This window comes from Oncorhynchus mykiss, chromosome 25, assembly GCF_057628025.1.
Source record: "Oncorhynchus mykiss isolate SJ-2025 chromosome 25, ASM5762802v1, whole genome shotgun sequence".
In the NCBI taxonomy this organism is placed as follows: Eukaryota; Metazoa; Chordata; class Actinopteri; order Salmoniformes; family Salmonidae; genus Oncorhynchus; species Oncorhynchus mykiss.
In genome coordinates this window covers 17,455,001-17,474,159 of record NC_143046.1, presented here as the reverse complement: position 1 = coordinate 17,474,159, position 19,159 = coordinate 17,455,001, and the positions used below count along the sequence as shown (strand labels likewise).

The window sequence follows — 19,159 nt, the reverse complement described above, 5'->3', positions numbered from 1 at the left end:
CCATGCTGGTCATTTATGAACATTTGAACATCTTGACCATGTTTTGTTATAATCTCCACCCGGCACAGCCAGAAGAGGACTGGCCACCCCACATAGCCTGGTTCCTCTCTAGGTTTCTTCCTAGGTTTTGGCCTTTCTAGGGAGTTTTTCCTAGCCACCGTGCTTCTTCACCTGCATTGCTTGCTGTTTGGGGTTTTAGGCTGGGTTTCTGTACAGCACTTTGAGATATCAGCTGATGTACGAAGGGCTATATAAAATAAATTTGATTGATTGATTGATTGATTTGATTTGACCTTATTTTTGGCGTTTATCCTAAAATCCTATTCTTTCCCTATTGGGGTATGGCTGAACGGACCAGAGGTGACTCATTGGGGTATGGCTGAACGGACCAGAGGTAACTATTTGGGGTATGGCTGAACGGACCAGAGGTGACTCATTGGGGTATGGCTGAACGGACCAGAGGTGACTCATTGGGGTATGGCTAAACGGACCAGAGGTGACTCATTGGGGTATGGCTGAACGGACCAGAGGTGACTCATTGGGGTATGGCTGAACGGACCAGAGGTAACTCATTGGGGTATGGCTGAACGGACCAGAGGTAACTCATTGGGGTATGGCTGAACGGACCAGAGGTGACTCATTGGGGTATGGCTGAACGGACCAGAGGTAACTCATTGGGGTATGGCTGAACGGACCAGAGGTAACTCATTGGGGTATGGCTGAACGGACCAGAGGTGACTCATTGGGGTATGGCTGAACGGACCAGAGGTGACTCATTGGGGTATGGCTGAACGGACCAGAGGTGACTCATTGGGGTATGGCTGAACGGACCAGAGGTGACTCATTGGGGTATGGCTGAACGGACCAGAGGTGACTCATTGGGGTATGGCTGAACGGACCAGAGGTGACTCATTGGGGTATGGCTGAACGGACCAGAGGTAACTCATTGGGGTATGGCTGAACGGACCAGAGGTAACTCATTGGGGTATGGCTGAACGGACCAGAGGTGACTCATTGGGGTATGGCTGAACGGACCAGAGGTGACTTATAGAGGTGGCTCTATAAAAGTATGATTACCATCATAGACCTCTTCCTCTCCATCATTCTCCATGAGCTCATCATCTGAACAGATACTGAGAACATTCACCAGCATCTCTGTCACTGTGGAAAGATAGAGACAGAGAGACAGAGAGACAGAGAGAGAAATCTGTAATGTCTTTATTCTTTTGGAACTTCTGTTAATGTAATGTTTATTGTTCTTTTTTATTGTTTATTTCACTTTTGTATATTATCTACTTCACTTGCTTTGGCCATGTTAACATATGTTTCCCATGCCAATAAAGCCCATGAATTGAATTGAGAGAGAGAGAGAGAGAGAGAGAGAGAGAGAGAGAGAGAGAGAGAGACAGGCAAAGACCGAGACACAATAGAGAACATATTAAGAGAACATACTATTTTGGTGTTTGTAATACGTGTAGTCGTTGTTCACACCTTTCTCTCCAACGAAGGGCAGGGACCAGGTGAAGACATCCATGAAGTTGGGCAGCCAGTAGGGATGAGGGGAACAGTTGAACTGGCGGATGTTCATCACGTTGTTCTCATACTTCAGAACCGCCGCTGTGAGAGAGCAAGAGTGGGCAGGCCTGTTACACACTCATAGCCTACTGGTGTGTGTGTGTGTGAGTGTGCGCGCGTGCGTGCGTGTGTCTCTGACCTTTGTTGTTGTAGACGTCCAGGTAGTTAGGTGCTGAGAAGATGGTGATGAGGGAGGGGAAGCCTGTAGTCTGACTCTTTCTGTACATTCGGTATCTAAACAGGGACACAGTCAGGGAATCCAGATTAGCATTAGGGTTAGGATTCCATAGATTGGGGTTGAACATTAAGGGGTGTAGGGTTAAATATATGGTTGTTGTGTGGTTAAGGTTAGACTTGACTATGGACAACTGTGTTTAGAAATGGAATGATTTGATTATGAAACCTGACGCTGCAAACACTTAACCCACATCCCCACCCCACAAATACTTAACCCACCTCCCCACCCCCAAACACTTAACCCACACCCCCACCCCCAAACACTTAACCCACATCCCCATCCCCCAAACACTTAACCCACATCCCCACCCCCCAAACACTTAACCCACATCCCCACCCCCAAACACTTAACCCACATCCCCACCCCCAAACACTTAACCCACATCCCCACCCCCAAAAACTTAACCCACATCCCCCACCCCTCAAACACTTAACCCACATCCCCACCCCCCAAACACTTAACCGACATCCCCACCCCCAAACACTTAACCCACATCCCCACCCCCCAACACTTAACCCACATCCCCAGCCCCCAAACACTTAACCCACATCCCCAGCCCCCAAACATTTAACCCACATCCCCCACCCCTCAAACACTTAACCCACATCTCCACCCCAAAACACTTAACCCACATCCCCAGCCCCCAAACACTTAACCCCCACCCCCAAACACTTAACCCACATCCCCAGACCCCAAACACTTAACCCACATCCCCACCCCCCAAACACTTAACCGACATCCCCACCCCCAAACACTTAACCCACATCCCCACCCCCCAACACTTAACCCACTACCCCAGCCCCCAAACACTTAACCCACATCCCCAGCCCCCAAACATTTAACCCACATCCCCCACCCCTCAAACACTTAACCCACATCTCCACCCCAAAACACTTAACCCACATCCCCAGCCCCCAAACACTTAACCCCCACCCCCAAACACTTAACCCACATCCCCAGACCCCAAACACTTAACCCACATCCCCACCCCTCAAACACATAACCCCCACCCCCAGCCCCCAAACACTTAACCCACATCCCCAGCCCCCAAACACTTAACACCCATACCCACCCCTCAAACACTTAACCCCCATCCCCAGCCCCCAAACACATAACCCACATACCCAGCCCCCAAACACTTAACCCCCATCCCAAGCCCCAGCCCCCAAACACTTAACCCCCATCCCCATCCCCAGCCCTCAAACACTTAACCCAAATCCCCAGCCCCCAAACATTTAACCCACATCCCCCACCCCTCAAACACTTAACCCACATCTCCACCCCCAAACACTTAACCCATATCCCCACCCCTCAAACACTTAACCCCCATCCACACCCCTCAAACACTTAACCCCCATCCCCAGCCCCCAAACACTTAACTCCCATCCCCAGCCCCCAAACACTTAACCTCCATCTTCACCTCCAAACACTTAACCCACATCCCCAGCCCCCAAACACTTAACCCCCACCCCCCAAACACTTAACCCCCACCCCCACCCCCCAAACACTTAACCCCCATCCACACCCCTCAAACACTTAACCCCCATCCCCAGCCCCCAAACACTTAACTCCCATCCCCAGCCCCCAAACACTTAACCTCCATCTTCACCTCCAAACACTTAACCCACATCCCCAGCCCCCAAACACCTAACCCACCCCCCAAACACTTAACCCCCACCCCCACCCCCCAAACACTTAACACACATCCCCAGCCCCCAAACACTTAACCCCCACCCCCACCCCCCAAACACTTAACCCCCATCCCCAGCTCCCAAACACTTAACCCCCATCTCCACCTCCAAACACTTAACCCACATACCCAGCCCCCAGCCCCCAAACACTTCACCCCCACCCCCACCCCCCAAACACTTAACCCCCATCCCCACCCCCAAACACTTAACGCACATCCCCACCCCCAAACACTTAACCCCCATCCCAAGCCCCAGCCCCCAAACACTTAACCCCCATCCCCATCCCCAGCCCTCAAACACTTAACCCAAATCCCCAGCCCCCAAACATTTAACCCACATCCCCCACCCCTCAAACACTTAACCCACATCTCCACCCCCAAACACTTAACCCATATCCCCACCCCTCAAACACTTAACCCCCACCCCCCAAACATTTAACCCCCATCCCCAGCCCCCAAACACTTAACCCACATCCCCAGCCCCCAAAAACTTAACCCCCATCCCCACCTCTCAAACACTTAACCCCCATCCCCACCCCCAAACACTTAACGCACATCCCCACCCCCAAACACTTAACCCACATCCCCAGCCCCCAAACACTTAACCCCCATCCACACCCCTCAAACACTTAACCCCCATCCCCAGCCCCCAAACACTTAACTCCCATCCCCAACCCCCAAACACTTAACCTCCATCTTCACCTCCAAACACTTAACCCACATCCCCAGCCCCCAAACACTTAACCCCCACCCCCCAAACACTTAACCCCCACCCCCACCCCCCAAACACTTAACACACATCCCCAGCCCCCAAACACTTAACCCCCATCCCCAGCCCCAAACACTTAACCCCCATCCCCAGCCCCCAAACACTTAACCCCCATCCCCACCCCTCAAATACTTAACCCACATCCCCCACCCCTCAAACACTTAACCCACATCCCCACCCCTCAAACACTTAACCCCCACCCCCCAAACACTTAACACACATCCCCGGCCCTCAAACACTTAACCCCCATTCCCAACCCCCAAAAACTTAACCCACATCCCCACCCCTCAAATACTTAACCCCCATCCCCACCCCCAAACACTTAACACACCCAAACCATGTGAACACTTAATCCCCTTCCCCAGCCCCCAAACACTTAACCCCAATCCCCACCCCTCAAACACTTAACCCCCATCCCCAGCCTCGGATCAACACACACTGTGGGGGACAGGTGAATGTTTTCAAACATTATACATTAAGTTAGAGTTTACTGTCACTATGTCACTCACCATGTGAAGAATAACACATTGTTTTGTCAATAACCAAAGAAAAAGTAGGGCTCCTCTCACCCAGAATCTTGCGCTTCATGTGCTCTGATGACTGACAACAAGTTGTTGGTCTGTAGAAACTCGCACACTGCAGGGTAACTGGAGAGAGAGAGAGATTTCATTCTGAACAACCCTGCATTATATCAGACTAGGATAGTAGGCCTACTCTGAAACAGTTTACATTGAATGACCACCAGGGGTCATCATTGAGCCCAAAATGAACAGCAGAACCAGCTCTAGTAGGAGGGCAGTGTATGTCCCTCTCAGTAGACTGGTGTAGGCTCCATATTGTATAGCACCATATTATGACAACAGTCTCAACTATCCATCACTCCAATCCTCTGGTCTCTCATGTTATTAATCTCTTTTTTCTCCCTCACTCCCCATCTCTCTCAAGCTCTTTTTTCCTCACTGTGTCTTAATATCAATCCCCAATCTAGCAATAGTAACCAGTAGTCATGGAAACAGAACGGTGCAGTCTCCCTAGGGATTGTGGGATGTTTTTTGTTTTTTAATATATATTTTTATACAAATTTTACAAAATGTACATTAATGTATGTACAAAGACTTTACCATATCCCAAGCCCTCCCTCCACCCACCTCAGTCCACCCACCTTGATTCCCTCCAAACCACTCACCCCAACCCCCTCCAAGCCACCCACCCCAATCACCCCATACACCGAACCCACACCCTCCCTCAGTTCGGTCCTAGAAAACAACAATTGTGCAGAGACATCACAACAAATAAACAAAAAAAATACAAGGGGGAAAAATCATTAGTCTCACAAACAAACAACTCAACACACAAGATACAAGGGGAAATCATTAGTCTCACATACAAACAACTCAACACACAAGATACAAGGGGGAAAAATCATTAGTCTCACATACAAACAACTCAACACACAAGATACAGGGGGGAAATCATTAGTCTCACATACAAACAACTCAACACACAAGATACAAGGGGAAATCATTAGTCTCACATACAAACAACTCAACACACAAGATACAAGGGGGAAAAATCATTAGTCTCACAAACAAACAACTCAACACACAAGATACAAGGGGAAAAATAATTAGTCTCACATACAAACAACTCAACACACAAGATACAAGGGGAAAAATCATTAGTCTCACATACAAACAACTCAACACACAAGATACAAGGGGAAAAATCATTAGTCTCACATACAAACAACTCAACACACAAGATACAGGGGGGAAATCATTAGTCTCACATACAAACAACTCAACACACAAGATACAGGGGGGAAATCATTAGTCTCACATACAAACAACTCAACACACAAGATACAAGGGGAAATCATTAGTCTCACATACAAACAACTCAACACACAAGATACAAGGGGAAAAATCATTAGTCTCACATACAAACAACTCAACACACAAGATACAGGGGGGAAATCATTAGTCTCACATACAAACAACTCAACACACAAGATACAAGGGGAAATCATTAGTCTCACATACAAACAACTCAACACACAAGATACAGGGGGGAAATCATTAGTCTCACATACAAACAACTCAACACACAAGATACAGGGGGGGAAATCATTAGTCTCACATACAAACAACTCAACACACAAGATACAAGGGGAAATCATTAGTCTCACATACAAACAACTCAACACACAAGATACAAGGGGAAATCATTAGTCTCACATACAAACAACTCAATACACAGGATACAGGGGGGAAATCATTAGTCTCACATACAAACAACTCAACACACAAGATACAAGGGGAAATCATTAGTCTCACATACAAACAACTCAATACACAGGATACAGGGGGGAAATCATTAGTCTCACATACAAACAACTCAACACACAAGATACAAGGGGAAATCATTAGTCTCACATACAAACAACTCAACACACAAGAAACAGGGGGGAAATCATTAGTCTCACATACAAACAACTCAACACACAAGATACTGGGGGGAAATCATTAGTCTCACATACAAACAACTCAACACACAAGATACAGGGGGGAAATCATTAGTCTCACATACAAACAACTCAACACACAAGATACAAGGGGAAAAATCATTAGTCTCACATACAAACAACTCAACACACAAGATACTGGGGGGAAATCATTAGTCTCACATACAAACAACTCAACACACAAGATACAGGGGGGAAATCATTAGTCTCACATACAAACAACTCAACACACAAGATACTGGGGGGAAATCATTAGTCTCACATACAAACAACTCAACACACAAGATACAGGGGGGAAATCATTAGTCTCACATACAAACAACTCAACACACAAGATACAAGGGGAAATCATTAGTCTCACATACAAACAACTCAACACACAAGATACAGGGGGGAAATCATTAGTCTCACATACAAACAACTCAACACACAAGATACAGGGGGGAAATCATTAGTCTCACATACAAACAACTCAACACACAAGATACAAGGGGAAATCATTAGTCTCACATACAAACAACTCAACACACAAGATACTGGGGGGAAATCATTAGTCTCACATACAAACAACTCAACACACAAGATACAGGGGGGAAATCATTAGTCTCACATACAAACAACTCAACACACAAGATACAAGGGGAAATCATTAGTCCACATACAAACAACTCAACACACAAGATACAGGGGGGAAATCATTAGTCTCACATACAAACAACTCAACACACAAGATACAGGGGGGAAATCATTAGTCTCACATACAAACAACTCAACACACAAGATACAAGGGGAAATCATTAGTCTCACATACAAACAACTCAACACACAAGATACAGGGGGGAAATCATTAGTCTCACATACAAACAACTCAACACACAAGATACTGGGGGGAAATCATTAGTCTCACATACAAACAACTCAACACACAAGATACAGGGGGGAAATCATTAGTCTCAGATACAAACAACTCAACACACAAGATACAAGGGGAAAAATCATTAGTCTCACATACAAACAACTCAACACACAAGATACTGGGGGGAAATCATTAGTCTCACATACAAACAACTCAACACACAAGATACAGGGGGGAAATCATTAGTCTCACATACAAACAACTCAACACACAAGATACTGGGGGGAAATCATTAGTCTCACATACAAACAACTCAACACACAAGATACAAGGGGAAATCATTAGTCTCACATACAAACAACTCAACACACAAGATACAAGGGGAAATCATTAGTCTCACATACAAACAACTCAATACACAGGATACAGGGGGGAAATCATTAGTCTCACATACAAACAACTCAACACACAAGATACAAGGGGAAATCATTAGTCTCACATACAAACAACTCAATACACAGGATACAGGGGGGAAATCATTAGTCTCACATACAAACAACTCAACACACAAGATACAAGGGGAAATCATTAGTCTCACATACAAACAACTCAACACACAAGATACAGGGGGGAAATCATTAGTCTCACATACAAACAACTCAACACACAAGATACTGGGGGGAAATCATTAGTCTCACATACAAACAACTCAACACACAAGATACAGGGGGGAAATCATTAGTCTCACATACAAACAACTCAACACACAAGATACAAGGGGAAAAATCATTAGTCTCACATACAAACAACTCAACACACAAGATACTGGGGGGAAATCATTAGTCTCACATACAAACAACTCAACACACAAGATACAGGGGGGAAATCATTAGTCTCACATACAAACAACTCAACACACAAGATACTGGGGGGAAATCATTAGTCTCACATACAAACAACTCAACACACAAGATACAGGGGGGAAATCATTAGTCTCACATACAAACAACTCAACACACAAGATACAAGGGGAAATCATTAGTCTCACATACAAACAACTCAACACACAAGATACAGGGGGGAAATCATTAGTCTCACATACAAACAACTCAACACACAAGATACAGGGGGGAAATCATTAGTCTCACATACAAACAACTCAACACACAAGATACAAGGGGAAATCATTAGTCTCACATACAAACAACTCAACACACAAGATACTGGGGGGAAATCATTAGTCTCACATACAAACAACTCAACACACAAGATACAGGGGGGAAATCATTAGTCTCACATACAAACAACTCAACACACAAGATACAAGGGGAAATCATTAGTCCACATACAAACAACTCAACACACAAGATACAGGGGGGAAATCATTAGTCTCACATACAAACAACTCAACACACAAGATACAGGGGGGAAATCATTAGTCTCACATACAAACAACTCAACACACAAGATACAAGGGGAAATCATTAGTCTCACATACAAACAACTCAACACACAAGATACAGGGGGGAAATCATTAGTCTCACATACAAACAACTCAACACACAAGATACTGGGGGGAAATCATTAGTCTCACATACAAACAACTCAACACACAAGATACAGGGGGGAAATCATTAGTCTCACATACAAACAACTCAACACACAAGATACAAGGGGAAAAATCATTAGTCTCACATACAAACAACTCAACACACAAGATACTGGGGGGAAATCATTAGTCTCACATACAAACAACTCAACACACAAGATACAGGGGGGAAATCATTAGTCTCACATACAAACAACTCAACACACAAGATACTGGGGGGAAATCATTAGTCTCACATACAAACAACTCAACACACAAGATACAGGGGGGAAATCATTAGTCTCACATACAAACAACTCAACACACAAGATACTGGGGGGAAATCATTAGTCTCACATACAAACAACTCAACACACAAGATACAGGGGGGAAATCATTAGTCTCACATACAAACAACTCAACACACAAGATACAAGGGGAAAAATCATTAGTCTCACAATACAAACAACTCAACACACAAGATACAAGGGGAAATCATTAGTCTCACATACAAACAACTCAACACACAAGATACAAGGGGGAAAATCATTAGTCTCACATACAAACAACTCAACACACAAGATACTGGGGGGAAATCATTAGTCTCACATACAAACAACTCAACACACAAGATACAGGGGGGAAATCATTAGTCTCACATACAAACAACTCAACACACAAGATACAGGGGGGAAATCATTAGTCTCACATACAAACAACTCAACACACAAGATACAGGGGGAAAAATCATTAGTCTCACATACAAACAACTCAACACACAAGATACAGGGGGAAAAATCATTAGTCTCACATACAAACAACTCAACACACAAGATACAGGGGGGAAATCATTAGTCTCACATACAAACAACTCAACACACAAGATACAGGGGGAAAAATCATTAGTCTCACATACAAACAACTCAACACACAAGATACAAGGGGAAATCATTAGTCTCACATACAAACAACTCAACACACAAGATACTGGGGGGAAATCATTAGTCTCACATACAAACAACTCAACACACAAGATACAGGGGGAAATCATTAGTCTCACATACAAACAACTCAACACACAAGATACAAGGGGAAATCATTAGTCTCACATACAAACAACTCAACACACAAGATACAAGGGGAAATCATTAGTCTCACATACAAACAACTCAACACACAAGATACAAGGGGAAATCATTAGTCTCACATACAAACAACTCAACACACAAGATACAGGGGGGAAATCATTAGTCTCACATACAAACAACTCAATACACAGGATACAAGGGGGAAATCATTAGTCTCACATACAAACAACTCAACACACAAGATACTGGGGGGAAATCATTAGTCTCACATACAAACAACTCAACACACAAGATACAGGGGGGAAATCATTAGTCTCACATACAAACAACTCAACACACAAGATACAAGGGGAAAAATCATTAGTCTCACATACAAACAACTCAACACACAAGATACAGGGGGGAAATCATTAGTCTCACATACAAACAACTCAACACACAAGATACAGGGGGGAAATCATTAGTCTCACATACAAACAACTCAACACACAAGATACTGGGGGGAAATCATTAGTCTCACATACAAACAACTCAACACACAAGATACAGGGGGGAAATCATTAGTCTCACATACAAACAACTCAACACACAAGATACAAGGGGAAAAATCATTAGTCTCACATACAAACAACTCAACACACAAGATACTGGGGGGAAATCATTAGTCTCACATACAAACAACTCAACACACAAGATACAGGGGGGAAATCATTAGTCTCACATACAAACAACTCAACACACAAGATACTGGGGGGAAATCATTAGTCTCACATACAAACAACTCAACACACAAGATACAGGGGGGAAATCATTAGTCTCACATACAAACAACTCAACACACAAGATACTGGGGGGAAATCATTAGTCTCACATACAAACAACTCAACACACAAGATACAGGGGGGAAATCATTAGTCTCACATACAAACAACTCAACACACAAGATACAAGGGGAAAAATCATTAGTCTCACAATACAAACAACTCAACACACAAGATACAAGGGGAAATCATTAGTCTCACATACAAACAACTCAACACACAAGATACAAGGGGGAAAATCATTAGTCTCACATACAAACAACTCAACACACAAGATACTGGGGGGAAATCATTAGTCTCACATACAAACAACTCAACACACAAGATACAGGGGGGAAATCATTAGTCTCACATACAAACAACTCAACACACAAGATACAGGGGGGAAATCATTAGTCTCACATACAAACAACTCAACACACAAGATACAGGGGGAAAAATCATTAGTCTCACATACAAACAACTCAACACACAAGATACAGGGGGAAAAATCATTAGTCTCACATACAAACAACTCAACACACAAGATACAGGGGGGAAATCATTAGTCTCACATACAAACAACTCAACACACAAGATACAGGGGGAAAAATCATTAGTCTCACATACAAACAACTCAACACACAAGATACAAGGGGAAATCATTAGTCTCACATACAAACAACTCAACACACAAGATACTGGGGGGAAATCATTAGTCTCACATACAAACAACTCAACACACAAGATACAGGGGGAAATCATTAGTCTCACATACAAACAACTCAACACACAAGATACAAGGGGAAATCATTAGTCTCACATACAAACAACTCAACACACAAGATACAAGGGGAAATCATTAGTCTCACATACAAACAACTCAACACACAAGATACAAGGGGAAATCATTAGTCTCACATACAAACAACTCAACACACAAGATACAGGGGGGAAATCATTAGTCTCACATACAAACAACTCAATACACAGGATACAAGGGGGAAATCATTAGTCTCACATACAAACAACTCAACACACAAGATACTGGGGGGAAATCATTAGTCTCACATACAAACAACTCAACACACAAGATACAGGGGGGAAATCATTAGTCTCACATACAAACAACTCAACACACAAGATACAAGGGGAAAAATCATTAGTCTCACATACAAACAACTCAACACACAAGATACAGGGGGGAAATCATTAGTCTCACATACAAACAACTCAACACACAAGATACAGGGGGGAAATCATTAGTCTCACATACAAACAACTCAACACACAAGATACTGGGGGGAAATCATTAGTCTCACAATACAAACAACTCAACACACAAGATACAGGGGGGAAATCATTAGTCTCACATACAAACAACTCAACACACAAGATACAAGGGGAAAAATCATTAGTCTCACATACAAACAACTCAACACACAAGATACAGGGGGGAAATCATTAGTCTCACATACAAACAACTCAACACACAAGATACAGGGGGGAAATCATTAGTCTCACATACAAACAACTCAACACACAAGATACAAGGGGAAATCATTAGTCTCACATACAAACAACTCAACACACAAGATACAGGGGGGAAATCATTAGTCTCACATACAAACAACTCAACACACAAGATACAGGGGGGGAAATCATTAGTCTCACATACAAACAACTCAACACACAAGATACAGGGGGGAAATCATTAGTCTCACATACAAACAACTCAACACACAAGATACAGGGGGGAAATCATTAGTCTCACATACAAACAACTCAACACACAAGATACAGGGGGGAAATCATTAGTCTCACATACAAACAACTCAACACACAAGATACTGGGGGGAAATCATTAGTCTCACAATACAAACAACTCAACACACAAGATACAGGGGGGAAATCATTAGTCTCACATACAAACAACTCAACACACAAGATACAAGGGGAAAAATCATTAGTCTCACATACAAACAACTCAACACACAAGATACAAGGGGAAAAATCATTAGTCTCACATACAAACAACTCAACACACAAGATACAGGGGGGAAATCATTAGTCTCACATACAAACAACTCAACACACAAGATACAGGGGGGAAATCATTAGTCTCACATACAAACAACTCAACACACAAGATACAAGGGGAAATCATTAGTCTCACATACAAACAACTCAACACACAAGATACAAGGGGAAAAATCATTAGTCTCACATACAAACAACTCAACACACAAGATACTGGGGGGAAATCATTAGTCTCACATACAAACAACTCAACACACAAGATACAGGGGGGAAATCATTAGTCTCACATACAAACAACTCAACACACAAGATACAGGGGGAAAAATCATTAGTCTCACATACAAACAACTCAACACACAAGATACAGGGGGGAAATCATTAGTCTCACATACAAACAACTCAACACACAAGATACAGGGGGAAAAATCATTAGTCTCACATACAAACAACTCAACACACAAGATACAAGGGGAAATCATTAGTCTCACATACAAACAACTCAACACACAAGATACTGGGGGGAAATCATTAGTCTCACATACAAACAACTCAACACACAAGATACAGGGGGAAATCATTAGTCTCACATACAAACAACTCAACACACAAGATACAAGGGGAAATCATTAGTCTCACATACAAACAACTCAACACACAAGATACAAGGGGAAATCATTAGTCTCACATACAAACAACTCAACACACAAGATACAAGGGGAAATCATTAGTCTCACATACAAACAACTCAACACACAAGATACAGGGGGGAAATCATTAGTCTCACATACAAACAACTCAATACACAGGATACAAGGGGGAAATCATTAGTCTCACATACAAACAACTCAACACACAAGATACTGGGGGGAAATCATTAGTCTCACATACAAACAACTCAACACACAAGATACAGGGGGGAAATCATTAGTCTCACATACAAACAACTCAACACACAAGATACAAGGGGAAAAATCATTAGTCTCACATACAAACAACTCAACACACAAGATACAGGGGGGAAATCATTAGTCTCACATACAAACAACTCAACACACAAGATACAGGGGGGAAATCATTAGTCTCACATACAAACAACTCAACACACAAGATACTGGGGGGAAATCATTAGTCTCACAATACAAACAACTCAACACACAAGATACAGGGGGGAAATCATTAGTCTCACATACAAACAACTCAACACACAAGATACAAGGGGAAAAATCATTAGTCTCACATACAAACAACTCAACACACAAGATACAGGGGGGAAATCATTAGTCTCACATACAAACAACTCAACACACAAGATACAGGGGGGAAATCATTAGTCTCACATACAAACAACTCAACACACAAGATACAAGGGGAAATCATTAGTCTCACATACAAACAACTCAACACACAAGATACAGGGGGGAAATCATTAGTCTCACATACAAACAACTCAACACACAAGATACAGGGGGGAAATCATTAGTCTCACATACAAACAACTCAACACACAAGATACAGGGGGGAAATCATTAGTCTCACATACAAACAACTCAACACACAATATACAGGGGGGAAATCATTAGTCTCACATACAAACAACTCAACACACAAGATACAGGGGGGAAATCATTAGTCTCACATACAAACAACTCAACACACAAGATACTGGGGGGAAATCATTAGTCTCACAATACAAACAACTCAACACACAAGATACAGGGGGGAAATCATTAGTCTCACATACAAACAACTCAACACACAAGATACAAGGGGAAAAATCATTAGTCTCACATACAAACAACTCAACACACAAGATACAAGGGGAAAAATCATTAGTCTCACATACAAACAACTCAACACACAAGATACAGGGGGGAAATCATTAGTCTCACATACAAACAACTCAACACACAAGATACAGGGGGGAAATCATTAGTCTCACATACAAACAACTCAACACACAATATACAAGGGGAAATCATTAGTCTCACATACAAACAACTCAACACACAAGATACAAGGGGAAAAATCATTAGTCTCACATACAAACAACTCAACACACAAGATACTGGGGGGAAATCATTAGTCTCACATACAAACAACTCAACACACAAGATACAGGGGGGAAATCATTAGTCTCACATACAAACAACTCAACACACAAGATACTGGGGGGAAATCATTCGTCTCACATACAAACAACTCAACACACAAGATACAGGGGGGAAATCATTAGTCTCACATACAAACAACTCAACACACAAGATACTGGGGGGAAATCATTAGTCTCACATACAAACAACTCAACACACAAGATACAGGGGGGAAATCATTAGTCTCACATACAAACAACTCAACACACAAGATACAAGGGGAAAAATCATTAGTCTCACAATACAAACAACTCAACACACAAGATACAAGGGGAAATCATTAGTCTCACATACAAACAACTCAACACACAAGATACAAGGGGAAAAATCATTAGTCTCACATACAAACAACTCAACACACAAGATACTGGGGGGAAATCATTAGTCTCACATACAAACAACTCAACACACAAGATACAGGGGGGAAATCATTAGTCTCACATACAAACAACTCAACACACAAGATACAGGGGGGAAATCATTAGTCTCACATACAAACAACTCAACACACAAGATACTGGGGGGAAATCATTAGTCTCACATACAAACAACTCAACACACAAGATACAGGGGGAAAAATCATTAGTCTCACATACAAACAACTCAACACACAAGATACAGGGGGAAAAATCATTAGTCTCACATACAAACAACTCAACACACAAGATACAGGGGGGAAATCATTAGTCTCACATACAAACAACTCAACACACAAGATACAGGGGGAAAAATCATTAGTCTCACATACAAACAACTCAACACACAAGATACAAGGGGAAATCATTAGTCTCACATACAAACAACTCAACACACAAGATACTGGGGGGGAAATCATTAGTCTCACATACAAACAACTCAACACACAAGATACAGGGGGAAATCATTAGTCTCACATACAAACAACTCAACACACAAGATACAAGGGGAAATCATTAGTCTCACATACAAACAACTCAACACACAAGATACAAGGGGAAATCATTAGTCTCACATACAAACAACTCAACACACAAGATACAAGGGGAAATCATTAGTCTCACATACAAACAACTCAACACACAAGATACAGGGGGGAAATCATTAGTCTCACATACAAACAACTCAATACACAGGATACAAGGGGGAAATCATTAGTCTCACATACAAACAACTCAACACACAAGATACTGGGGGGAAATCATTAGTCTCACATACAAACAACTCAACACACAAGATACAGGGGGGAAATCATTAGTCTCACATACAAACAACTCAACACACAAGATACAAGGGGAAAAATCATTAGTCTCACATACAAACAACTCAACACACAAGATACAGGGGGGAAATCATTAGTCTCACATACAAACAACTCAACACACAAGATACAGGGGGGAAATCATTAGTCTCACATACAAACAACTCAACACACAAGATACTGGGGGGAAATCATTAGTCTCACAATACAAACAACTCAACACACAAGATACAGGGGGGAAATCATTAGTCTCACATACAAACAACTCAACACACAAGATACAGGGGGGAAAATCATTAGTCTCACATACAAACAACTCAACACACAAGATACAGGGGGGAAATCATTAGTCTCACATACAAACAACTCAACACACAAGATACAGGGGGGAAATCATTAGTCTCACATACAAACAACTCAACACACAAGATACAAGGGGAAATCATTAGTCTCACATACAAACAACTCAACACACAAGATACAGGGGGGAAATCATTAGTCTCACATACAAACAACTCAACACACAAGATACAGGGGGGAAATCATTAGTCTCACATACAAACAACTCAACACACAAGATACAGGGGGGAAATCATTAGTCTCACATACAAACAACTCAACACACAAGATACAGAGGGGAAATCATTAGTCTCACATACAAACAACTCAACACACAAGATACAGGGGGGAAATCATTAGTCTCACATACAAACAACTCAACACACAAGATACTGGGGGGAAATCATTAGTCTCACAATACAAACAACTCAACACACAAGATACAGGGGGGAAATCATTAGTCTCACATACAAACAACTCAACACACAAGATACAAGGGGAAAAATCATTAGTCTCACATACAAACAACTCAACACACAAGATACAGGGGGGAAATCATTAGTCTCACATACAAACAACTCAACACACAAGATACAGGGGGGAAATCATTAGTCTCACATACAAACAACTCAACACACAAGATACAAGGGGAAATCATTAGTCTCACATACAAACAACTCAACACACAAGATACAGGGGGGAAATCATTAGTCTCACATACAAACAACTCAACACACAAGATACAGGGGGGAAATCATTAGTCTCACATACAAACAACTCAACACACAAGATACTGGGGGGAAATCATTAGTCTCACATACAAACAACTCAACACACAAGATACAAGGGGAAATCATTAGTCTCACATACAAACAACTCAACACACAAGATACAAGGGGAAATCATTAGTCTCACATACAAACAACTCAACACACAAGATACAGGGGGGAAATCATTAGTCTCACATACAAACAACTCAACACACAAGATACAAGGGGAAATCATTAGTCTCACATACAAACAACTCAACACACAAGATACAAGGGGAAATCATTAGTCTCACATACAAACAACTCAACACACAAGATACAAGGGGAAATCATTAGTCTCACATACAAACAACTCAACACACAAGATACAGGGGGGAAATCATTAGTCTCACATACAAACAACTCAACACACAAGATACAAGGGGAAATCATTAGTCTCACATACAAACAACTCAACACACAAGATACAGGGGGAAAAATCATTAGTCTCACATACAAACAACTCAACACACAAGATACAAGGGGAAATCATTAGTCTCACATACAAACAACTCAACACACAAGATACAAGGGGAAATCATTAGTCTCACATACAAACAACTCAACACACAAGATACAGGGGGGAAATCATTAGTCTCACATACAAACAACTCAACACACAAGATACAGGGGGGAAATCATTAGTCTCACATACAAACAACTCAACACACAAGATACAGGGGGGAAATCATTAGTCTCACATACAAACAACTCAACACACAAGATACAAGGGGAAATCATTAGTCTCACATACAAACAACTCAACACACAAGATACAAGGGGAAATCATTAGTCTCACATACAAACAACTCAACACACAAGATACAAGGGGAAATCATTAGTCTCACATACAAACAACTCAACACACAAGATACAGGGGGGAAATCATTAGTCTCACATACAAACAACTCAACACACAAGATACAGGGGGGAAATCATTAGTCTCACATACAAACAACTCAACACACAAGATACAGGGGGGAAATCATTAGTCTCACATACAAACAACTCAACACACAAGATACAGATACAAATAGTGGAGCAACAAAAACAGAAACAAATCATTAAATAAATGATCAGTCAACCTTAGACAAACTTGTTTGGACTGAAAAGCATTATATTGATGACTGTACCTATGACTGCTGGGAATACCTACTGGGAAACCTTAAAGCAGTGGGATATGGTTTAAGCTGAAATATGTGTGTGTGGTTCTGCAGCTGTTGTACAAATCCCAATTAGTCTTTGGTTGTTGTATCTCTGAAGCAGCTTGTAGTTTACCAGTACAACATGTTTCCATCTCACCTCCAATACGTTGTTCCTCACCTTTCCCCTGTATATCACACCTAAAGACACACCAGATGTGAGTGTGTGTGTGTCCGTATTGGTGTCTGTGTGCGTTGTCATGTTAAAACATACCTGTAGAAGTAGGAGCAGCCTCTGACTGTGTTGTGGCCAA

The 19,159-nt window shown here is 42.1% G+C and overlaps 1 protein-coding gene across 6 annotated transcripts in view; it reads right to left on the bottom strand.

The window, feature by feature from the left end:
* LOC110504663 (protein phosphatase 3 catalytic subunit alpha) overlaps positions 1-19,159 on the bottom strand; it is an 83,195-nt gene that overhangs the window by 34,967 nt on the left and 29,069 nt on the right. For all 6 annotated transcript variants that reach the window (XM_036969830.2, XM_036969832.2, XM_090220266.1 and 3 more), the window contains exons 6-10: positions 19,120-19,159; positions 4,842-4,919; positions 1,715-1,809; positions 1,492-1,617; positions 1,078-1,161 (exon numbers count right to left, since the gene is read on the bottom strand). The exon at positions 19,120-19,159 is cut by the window's right edge and continues 100 nt beyond it. In XM_036969830.2, coding sequence (XP_036825725.1) covers positions 1,078-1,161; positions 1,492-1,617; positions 1,715-1,809; positions 4,842-4,919; positions 19,120-19,159 — 423 coding nt within the window. The remainder of the gene's footprint in view (positions 1-1,077; positions 1,162-1,491; positions 1,618-1,714; positions 1,810-4,841; positions 4,920-19,119) is intronic.